Source organism: Gymnoscopelus braueri, assembly GCF_963280865.1.
Source record: "Gymnoscopelus braueri genome assembly, chromosome: 22".
Lineage (NCBI taxonomy): Eukaryota > Metazoa > Chordata > Actinopteri > Myctophiformes > Myctophidae > Gymnoscopelus > Gymnoscopelus braueri.
In genome coordinates this window covers 1,962,905-1,974,149 of record NC_137624.1, presented here as the reverse complement: position 1 = coordinate 1,974,149, position 11,245 = coordinate 1,962,905, and the positions used below count along the sequence as shown (strand labels likewise).

Below are 11,245 nucleotides of genomic sequence, written 5' to 3'. Positions count from 1 at the left end.
CAACAATGGCAAGTTAATTGTACTTCAAAATGCAATCTTAGCATATTCACAGAATTACCTTCCGTTATTAATGTGCTATATTTGATGATATCTTATTTATGAGACAAGTTCACCACCCATTTACAAAGAGAATTATTAAGCCTGATTCATACTCTGATTCATTGCCAATCTACGGTACAAGCTCACAATATAAATCAGGCATACCTGATGGCTATGTCTGTTGGTCAATTTCCAACACATTCTCACGGCCTGTCCATTTCTCTGTTTCAGTAACATCTAACCGAGTGGCTCTCAAACGTTTTCATGTAAAAGACCCCCAAATTAAAAAAGAAAAAACCTTATGCACAAAATCACAACATGCTTTCCTCCACTTTCAAATGGGCATTCCTATTCTGGTCATTATATTGTCAAAAAAAGTCAAAAATATGCACAAAAAAAACAAACATTTTCAAAAAGTGAGCAAACTTTAGCAGATCTACAAGCTCACCGTGCGTTGTGAGCTTGTAGAGTGTCTATGTTAGCTATTTTTCGTATGAGAAGTATACAGTATATTTTTTGTGCGTTTATAATCGTGACTGCTCTCTCTCTCACTCTCTAAAAGTAAAAGATACAGCCCTACTGCTGACATTGCAGCATGCTGGTGCCTGGAATTTTGTCATTTTAGGGTCGTGGCCACATGGCCTTTGGTGTTGTAACTTTTTTGAGGGCACAAAGGCCAAATGCCCGGGCAGGAAGGCCATGTAAATAATCAATTGAGTCACTGGAGTCTTTTGAAGATGGGCATGTGGAGTAAGGGGGAGTTAAGAATTCACAATCTCAACGAATAAGGCCACTGTGACCTCGGGGCAGAAGGCCAAACTCAGAGGCAATGAGTGCCCAGTCACAAACCATTATTTACACAATTTAACCTTTGTATGCTGTAATATAGGCCACAATCCTTTATTATAGCAGGGGGCAGCGGTCAGGGGCAGCGGTGGCCTGAAGCAGTGGGTCCAGGTACCCATATGGTTTCTTGAGGGGGTTCCAAATGCCCCCTTACGGGTGTATTAACTCTGAGAGTGTACAAATGGAACCGAATGGACCCTTACGGTTCCATTTGTACACTCTCAGAGTTATGGGGGTTCTTGAAATTAAAAGGTTTGAGAACGGCTGGCCTAAACGTTAGTGTAGCGTGTTTGTTACCGCAAGGTTCCCGGTTCGATTCCCCGGAACGGCAGGAGAAATCTGGGTGGGGAAATGAATGGTCACCACTCACACCTCCCCTGAACACCGCTGAAGTGCCCATGAGCAAGGCACTGTACCCTCGACTGAGCTGCTCAGTGGCCAAGACTGTGGTTGTACTAGTCAACTCCCAGGTGTGCGTGTGCGTGTGCGTGCGCATGTGTGTGTGTGTAGGGCGTTGCTGAAAATGAGCATCTGTGCTCAGCAACTTTCCCTGGTGGGTAGATAAAGGACTGCAATTTGCCCGCCCGTATTCACGAGCGGCCACTGATTCTCGAGTCCGGCAACATTAACTTGTCTGCGCATTTGTCGTTCCTGTGTAGCAGATACAATTCACACACACACATTTTGTCATGGGCTGCGCACACTCCACGCTTGCACACTTTTTGGTGTCACGTGCGATTGCGTTTGGTCATGTGTGTGTATATTGGAAGGCTATATCCGTACCGTTCTGTAGCACCCACCACAATTAATAGTCAATCTCCCTTCAGTAATTATAACACAAAAACTACACTGGCCCCATACTGTAAGACTGACTTAGTTGCATGTCGGTGTCATGCATTGAAAGTGGCAGATCTAATAAGCACACAACATTTGCTTGTTTTGGTGCACGACACTGGCGTGCAACTAAATATAAAGTAAGCTTTCATGTTACATTGCTAGGTGCTGTTCTGAGAGTTTACAACAGCATCCAACTGCTCTAAAGCAGATAGGATTGCTGTAAAGCAGATAGGATTACTGTAAAGCAGATAGGATTGCTGTAAAGCACATGGGACTGCTCTAAAGTAATAGAGTTATAATATATATAGAAAACGGACGGCCCCGCCCCCACCTATTCATTTAAATCAAAGTTGTTGCTCACCAGTACATGAAGCACCCTCTTCATACAACGTTGGAGCCAATAGAGAAGAGCGCACTAGCGTTCCAGACGTTAGAAGCATGTGCAGTAGCGTTCTAAATGTGGAAGTCTTGCAAGACCAGATTTGGCCAACAGGCTTCATTAATCCTCTGCAGTCCTGGGGACTTATATAAGGCAGACAGGATTGCTGTAAAGCAGATAGGACTGCTGTAAAGCAGATATGATTGCTGTAAAGCACATAGGACTGCTGTAAAGCAGATAGGATTGCTGTGAAAAAGATAGGATTTCTGTAAAGCAGATAGGACTGCTGTAAAGCAGATAGGATTGCTGTAAAGCAGATAGGACTGCTGTAAAGCAGATAGGATTGCTGTAAAGCACATAAGACTGCTGTAAAGCAGATAGGATTGCTGTAAAGCATGTAGGACTGCTGTAAAGCAGAGATGACTTCTGTAAAGCAGTGCTGTAAACATAGAGGTATAATATAACTAGACGGCGGATTGCCCCACCCCCAGCTATTCATTTCAATGAAAGTGCACAGTGGCGTTTTGAAGCACCCGGAAGCCTGGCGGAAGTAGAATTATTGAGACGTTTTTGAGACGTTTCGAGCGAGTTATGAGCATGCGCACTAGGGTCCTGTTTGCGTCCTACGGCAGCCCGTGTGTTGAGCTATGAACGCGAGATATTTATTAAATACACTCGAGATGCATATTTATCTGTAAATGCATATGTATTTATGTACAATATGTTTACATATTTGTATTATATTATATAATTTATATTTAGTATGTTTTGGTCGTGCATGTATTTCTCTCCGCCTGCAGTCCCAGCTTTGGCCACAGGGGTGGCGGCTTCAATGTTTCCTAGCAACTCTGGGGGCCTGGCTGTAAAGCACAAACTGCTGTAAAGCAGAAAGGGCTGCTGTAAGGCAGATAGGATTGCTGTAAAGCAGGTAGGACTGTTGTAAAGCAGATAGGACCACTGTAAACCAGTGAGGACTGCTGTAAACCAACGAAGCGCCCCTTCTTCTGTGTCCACAGGCTGCTCTTCTCCATCCCACCACCAGAGGGCGATCTGAAAGGCTCCATCCAGCCACTAGAGGGAACACATCATGTTGGAGCAGAAACATGACTTCCCGGCCTTCTGAACACTGACTGCTCAAACTGTCGTACACATAAACCTGCAACTGACTAGGAGGCCACAGACGACAACAAAAAACACATTGTAGCTTCATGTTTTACCTGACTTATCTCGCTATAGCAGTGGTTCTCAAACTAGTTGGGCTTCAGTAACCTAACAAACCCTTTCCCTGATTTCTGACTACAACATTTTGCTTCGAAAACTGCAAGAGAAAACCACTGCTAGCATATGATATGAATGAATGATACTTTTGAAGGATATAGAGAACGAGTTGCAATTAGTGCCTCCTGAGCAGATTGATTTTAAGAATGCTATGCAAGAGTGCAGACTAGCCAACACCAACTAGCTCAGATACATTTTAATCTGTGGTCAAGTTTTTGATTTAATTTGATTTAACACTTTACAGATCAGCAGGCTCACACACAGTTTGCCAATGTTTTATCATTAAACGTAACCGTAACATATTTCCTTTTTAAATGTGCCACTTTCTCCCACGTACCCCAGTTTGAGAAACCACTGCGCCATAACGACAAATGCCAGTTCACATCTGTTGGACTTGGTAAAGTACGGGCTCTGCTGAGTTGAATTGTAAACAAACAAAAATCTGCGTCGACATGGAGGAAACCTACGACAACAGGGCCTCCCTGGTCAGAGGGGCCAAGGACATCGCCAAGGACATCGCCAAAGAAGCCAAACGCCAAGTCAGCATAAAGGCCAACAGGGCCGCCAACCATGCCTCTGACGAGTACTCGACTCAACGGCACTACGGACAATTCCAGAACGAGGAAGATGGTGAACACCGCGTTCAGAACCAGCCTGACGAAGAGGAGGGGGCCTCCAGTGACAATACAGGTATGACTATACTGTTAATTAGGCCTGAACTCGATTATTCGATTTTTTTTCTCATTATTCGACAGAGAGATTGGCCTAATTTGTTATATTAATTTCTAATAGTTTGCCAAAAATAGGATATACATCATGATTTATTGGGAGAAATCAAGCAAGTATAAGTTAAATCAGACATTAAGCACTCCTACAGCCCAAATGGAATGTTCCTCTATTGCATAACATCTTTTTTGCATGATTCGGCTGAGAGATTGGCAGTCGATTCAGACTGATTCGACTGGCAATCTCAGTCGAATCATGACAAAAAATAATTATATATATATATATATATATATATATATATATATATATATATATATATATATATATATATATATATATATATAATTATTATTTTATTTTTTTGGGGGGGGTGTTGCATTAGTCGATTATTAATCGACCATAGGCAACATTTGGCCAATCAGATTCGACTATAGAAATCCTTAGTCGGGGACAGGCCTAGTGTTAATCATCATCAATGTAATAATAATAATAATAATAATAATAATAATAATAATAATAATAATAATAATAATAATAACTAGAAAATGTGCTCCTCGGAGCACAAGTCTCCGCCAGCAGACCCGTGCTGTGTCATATTGTCAGCATTTATGGCTAGTCTTCGTCTTTTGTCATTTAGCGATTCTTTGTCTCTGATTAATTTCATTCTTTCTCTATGTTTCTTAGCTCTGTTTAATTTAATTCCTTCTCTCTGTTTCTTAGCTTTGGCCTTCTGCGCCTTTGCGTCTTCATCAGGTTTCAGATGCTCATTTGCTGCTTCTTTAGTTTGCATAATGGGAGTTAGTTACATTGTGTGATCTCAGCCTCCTATTTATATATTTATGTTACATATTGTGATGTCACGTAAAACTGACCAATGTTAGGTGTTCTCAGAGGAACACACACACGCACGGACGGGTGATTTGTACTGCAAGGTACTGTTGGTAGAATGTGCGTGGTTTTTGGTGTTCTGCAGGGGCGACTGAATATGTAGTGTTTGCATCTAAAGAATGTTCTTCTTGAAGCAATGTGTCATATGGGAGTCGTCGTAATTGACTGGTTTGTTCAAATACTTGTCTGTCTTCTTCATCTTCATTGTCTTGAACAGTTTCAGCAGTTGATTGGTGTGTTTGATCTATGTCAGTTTTCTCTAGTGCTACATAATGTATTTGATCAAGGTGGTCAATTGTTATAGTATTAAGACTTCGGCCTTGTTGTGGGATCAATTCAACTCTATAGTCCTCTTCTGTGTTACTGTTGTAGATGAGTATGCTTTCTTAGCTTTGGCCTTCTGCGCCTTTGCTTGACCAATGTTAGGTGTTCTCAGAGGGACACACACACGCACGGACGGGTGATTTGGACTGGAAGGTACTGTTCCAATCAAGACTGATTGATCCTGTCTTACCTCAAAAAACGTAAACGGCTTTTTGAAGTGACACACCTATTTATAGGATTTTATTTCGTCATGCGTCCCTCTAGCCAATCAAAGGCATTGGTGTCAACATATTGACACGTGTCACGTGGAGCTTGACCAATGTTAGCTTGGCTAGGGGCCATGCTCACACACGGCGGGACGAAGCGAAAACATACTCTCCACCTACGGCGGAGACAATAATAATAATGATTATAATTATAATTATATTATAATTAAAACTATAATTATAATTATAATTATAATTATAATTATAATAATAATAATAATAATAATAATAATAATAATAATAATAATAATTATTATTATTATTATTATTATTATTATTATTATTATTATTATTATACATAATAGACATAAGGTGCTACTGCACCTTATATATAACCTCATGTACATATTACTGTTACTGCATCTTATTTCTAACCTCATGAACATACCTGTGACGGCACCTTATGTCTAACCTCAAGCACATAACAGTTACTTTTTGCACCTTATTTCTAACCTCATGTACACACCTGCTACTTATTTATGCCAGAGGCTGTGCATATATGTAAACATCTTCTTCACGGCTCTAAAGCTTGCGATGTGACCATTACGTTGATTGTGATTTCCAGAGGGCCACGACGACGAAGACGAGATCTACGAGGGGGAGTACCAGGGCGTTCCGGCGCCATACGCTGATGGAAAGCCAGCGGAGGGCCAGGTCATCATCAGTGTTTCTATTCCTCACTGACAATGTAGGTCGCCAAAGGCAGCACAGCAGTTAAAAGCTACAGGTACAGAGTAAAAAGGAAGTACTGCTAAGATAGGTGTCGCTATAATGCGGGAGTCAAAAAGAAGAATCAACATCACAAAAACACCATTGACGACGAACGATAGTATACAACAGTACAATATACAGTGTCCCACACTATGCAGAAACACATACACACAATCACAGTGCCATTACACAGTGGTGGAAAAAGTACTCAAATTATTTGCTTAAGTAAAAGTACCAATACTGCAATATAGAAATACTCTGTTACAAGTAAAAGTCCAGAATTAAAAAATCTACTTCAGTAAAAGTACAAAAGTATTGGCATCAAAATGTACCAAAAGTAAAAGTACAAAAATATTTGAAAATAGCAGATCTACAAGCTCACAACGCGTCACGATACGACGCGTTGTGAGCTTGTAGATCGGCTATTTTCAAATAGCCTACTATTTTCAAATAGCCTAGGTATAAAATAGCGCTAAAGTGGTTAATGTATGTTTCATAATATAATAATTTATATCTGAAAAGTAACTAGTAACTAAAGTTTTCAAATAATTGTAGTGGAGTAAAAGCACAATATTTGCCTCTGAGATGTAGTGGAGTAGAAGTAAAAGAATTGGAAATACTCAAGTAAAGTACAAATACCTCAACATTGTGCTTAAGTACAGTACTTAAGTAAATTTACTTAGTTACTTTCCACCACTGCCATTACAGTATCCCGCACCATTCAGAACTATCTATCTATCTATCTTTCTATCTATCTATCTATCTATCTATCTATCTATCTATCTATCTATCTATCTATCTATCTATCTATCTATCTATCTATCTATCTATCTATCTATCTATCTATCTATCTATATCTATCCATCTATCTATCTATCTATCTATCTATCTATCTATCTATCTATCTATCTATCCACCTATCTATCCATCTATCCATCTCTCTATCTCTCTATCTCTCTATCTCTCTATCTCTCTATCTCTCTATCTCTCTATCTATCTATCTAGGTGGCGTTGGGACGCCCAGTCTCAGACAGCCTTAAGGGACAAAAGGAGCTGGAGAATGAGCGTCTGGCCGACGAGGAGGAACTGGCCCAGCAGTACGAGTTAATAATGCAGGAGTGTGGTCACGGAAGGTCAGTGCTTTTACATCTACTCCACTACATCTCAGAGGCACATATTGTGCTTTTACTCCACTACAATGATATGAAAACTTTAGTTTCTAGTTACTTTGTAGATTTTGATTATTATTACAAAACATGCATTAACCTCTTCAGCCCTATACACTTTTCGGCCATTTGAAAATAGCCGATCTCCAAGCTCACAATGTGTTGTGATGTGACGCATTGTGAGCTTGTAGATCTGCTTTTTTCAAAAGATTTGTATACATTTGAAAATTTGTGAAATGGGGACATTCTGCATAATGAGTAGTTTCTACTTTTACTAGTACATTTCGATGCCAAAACGTTTGTACTTTTACTAAAGTCAATTCTGAATACCAGACTTTTACTTGTAACGGGAGTATTTCTATATCGCAGTATTGATACTTTTACTTAAAGGGCAAGACCACTTTGGTAGAGGTCTGGGTTGTGTAGTTACCTTGCCATGATGTAACTCCAAAGGTGGACAAGAAATCCAAAATAATTGCTCCAATGATTAGAAATTGATCATTCAAAATATGCTCCTCATTGACTTACATTGAATGGTGAAACCACTCTCAAAGTCACTCTTTTCACGAACGCAAACTAAGAACATTAGTACACAATATAGAACATCACAAAACCCAGTACAGTTTCTTTTTTTAAAACAGTACTTCAAATAGTCAAATCAACAGGAAGTTGACATTTGTATTAAAAAAATAAACACTACTGGGTTTGGTGATGATCTATTCTATTGTCTCAACAAGCTTTGTTTCTGTTTGTTTTCGAGCTAAAAGAGTTACTTTGAGAGCTGTTTCACCATACAATGTAAGTCAACGTGGAGCATATTTTGAATCATCAATTTCTAATCAATGGAGCAATATTTTTTTTATTTCTTATCCACCTTTGGAGTTACATCATGCCAAGGTAACTACACAACCCAAACCTCTACCAAAGTGGTCTTGCCCTTTAAGTAAGAAATGTGAGTACTTTTTCCACCACTGCTTGGTAACTTTCATCCACTATGGCAGGTTCCAGTGGCAGCTGTTCTTCGTTCTTGGCCTGGCGTTGATGTCAGACGGAGTGGAGGTGTTCGTGGTGGGCTTTGTGCTGCCCAGTGCAGAGACCGACATGTGTGTCCCCAGCTCTGGCGCTGGATGGCTAGGTAAGCTACTCATACATGTGTGGATCCGACCAGTGGTGTAAAGTAACTAAGTACATTTACTCAAGTACTGTACTTAAGTACAATTCTGAGGTACTTTTAGTACTTTAGTACATTTTGATACCAATACTTTTGTACTTAAAAAAAAATTCTGGACTTTTACTTTTAACAGAGTACTTCTACATTGCAGTATTGATACTTTTACTTAAGTAAAACATTTGAGTACTTTTTCCGCCACTGGATCCGACCAACGTCAAGGTACCTACTACCGAGGTAGATGTCTGAGACTGTGTATAATTGGAGCCATTTGGATCACTCTCATCGTTGTCGTTCGACGGGAGATATTAACCAGGGAAGGGTTTCTCAGAGTGGGTGCCGTGCAGTGTTGATTTTGACAGCAAATGTTGATTTAGTTTTAGTCATAGTCTTTAAAATTCCATTTAGTTTCAGTCATATTTTAGTCATCTGAAATGTTTTAGTTTTTGTCTATTTTAGTCGACTAAATATCATAAGATTATAGTACAGTATATACTAAAATGTATTTTGGCAGGCCTTGATGGCGTCGTAATGGCTGATTTTGCACTTGGTTGCATGGTGAAAATAGCCGATCCACAAGCGTATGCGACGTGTTGTGAGCTTGTAGATCTGCTATTTTCAGAGCGCAACACCCGAGCGCAACCAAACATAAAATGGCTTGTCTTTTAGTTGACGAAATAGTCTTAGTTTTAATCATTTATAGCTTAGTTTTATTTAGTTTTTATTTAGCTTTCGTCAGTGAAAAAAGGTAGTCGACGAAAAAAAATCGTCAGAGTTTTAGTCGACGAAATCAACACTGGTGCCGTGGCACCCTAGGGTGCTGTGAGTCCGGGGGGTGCCACCGAATATATATATTATTGGATGTATATTTATTATTTAAACTTCAGTTTAACCACCTCTATACTTAGTAGAACAGACCTGAATTGTACTGTACTTGGTTTCTTCTCTTTTTCAATCCACCCCAAATCTCTTCACCAAAAATAGCCGATCTAATAGCTCACAACGTGTTGCGATAATCAAAAGATGCTTAAAACTCTTAAAATTATTATTATTTTTAACCACTTGCACCACAGCATCCCTATTCTGGGAAGGAGCGTTCGCCCAAAATAGGCTATTTTTGGCAAAGAGATTTGGTGTAGAGTGAAAAAGAGTGTGCTCTTTAAAGGTCCATTTTACTAAGTATAGAGAGTTTACGAAGTGGTACCGGATATGCAGCTCAGCAAAAGCCAATTGATCCCAGTGTATGGCTGAGGACAATGTCACGGTCATTTTTAAATCTCTGCGATACGATTATTGTGCGTGTTTCTTTTTTTATCCCGGTAAGCGATAATAACGATAACCGTCCCAACAGAAAAGACACTCGTATAGAGCCCTGGGGGACTCCGGTCAACCATAATAGGTTTTAAGTGGTCAAAACAAACCCTGTCGATTCCTCCTTCCTCGCCTCTCTCGAAGAAGGGGCTAAGGCAACAGGAAACAAGCGAATGGAGGATGCGAGGAATCAAAGTATTGAGTATTGGGATGCGGCTACTGTGTTGCCATGGTTACAGTCATTGTGTTGGGAAGCCATGGGTTGTGTTGTCATGGTTACCAGGTGTCATGCACTGCATGAGTGGGAGGTGTTTTCAGCAAGGGAGCTCTCTCCCACGCCTGAGAGAAATGTTTGTGTGTGTGTGTGTGTGCGTGTGCGTGTGCGTGTGCGTGTGCGTGTGCGTGTGCGTGTGCGTGTGCGCGTGCGTGTGCGTGTGCATGCACTGCTACAGCAGAATCATCCTGATCTCTATGTAAGAGAGAGAGAGAGAACGACAGAGAGAGAACGACAGAGAGAGAGAGAGAGAGAGAGAACGACAGACAGAGAGAGAAAGAGAGGCAGACTGACAGAGACAGTGAACGACAGAGAGAGAGAGAGAGAGAGAGAGAGAGAGACAGACAGACAGACAGACAGACAGACAGACAGACAGACAGACAGACAGACAGACAGACAGACAGACAGACAGACAGACAGACAGACAGACAGACAGACAGACAGACAGACAGAGAGAGGCAGACTGACAGAGTCAGTGAACTACAGAGAGAGAGAGAGAGAGAGAGAGAGAGAGAGAGAGAGAGAGAGAGAGAGAGGATGAAAGAGAAAAAGAGACAGAAGGTCTATATGGGTATCTCAGCCCGCTACATATACAGAATGAGTCCGTCCATAACGCTTTAGGCTGAAATCCTACCTAGAGAGAAGAGAACAGGTGGTTGACGTAAATGGAACCCTGTCCTCATCCCTCCCAGTGAACTTTGGGGTCCCCCAGGGAAGCATTCTAGGGCCGTTACTGTTGTTAATATGCCTTAACGACGTGAAATCAGCATGTAACTGCAATATGTTCCTGTTCGCAGAGGACTCGGCACTCATGTCTCTGCGCTCATGTCTCGGACAGGGACAAATTGCAGGTCAAAAGAGTCCTCAGTCCTTTCCGATAACAAGCTGTCATTACACCTGTGTTCATATGATGTTTTGCATAGTAGTGTATATGTCACAGTCACAGGTAGATTGGCATTCCAGGTAGATTGGAAGTGGAGCGCTTGTTTTTAGGCTCGGGACGGGGCTGCGATGCGAGGAGAACGACAACAT

The 11,245-nt window shown here is 40.8% G+C and overlaps 1 protein-coding gene across 1 annotated transcript in view; it reads left to right on the top strand.

Moving 5' to 3' along the window:
* Window positions 1-3,831: 3,831 nt before the first annotated feature.
* Window positions 3,832-11,245, top strand: part of LOC308077891 (synaptic vesicle glycoprotein 2C-like) — a gene marked incomplete at both ends in the record, with an annotated part of 32,740 nt that continues 25,326 nt past the window's right edge. The window contains 4 exons of the mRNA XM_080418868.1: window positions 3,832-4,069; window positions 6,149-6,237; window positions 7,300-7,427; window positions 8,462-8,595. Coding sequence (XP_080274994.1) covers window positions 3,832-4,069; window positions 6,149-6,237; window positions 7,300-7,427; window positions 8,462-8,595 — 589 coding nt within the window. The remainder of the gene's footprint in view (window positions 4,070-6,148; window positions 6,238-7,299; window positions 7,428-8,461; window positions 8,596-11,245) is intronic.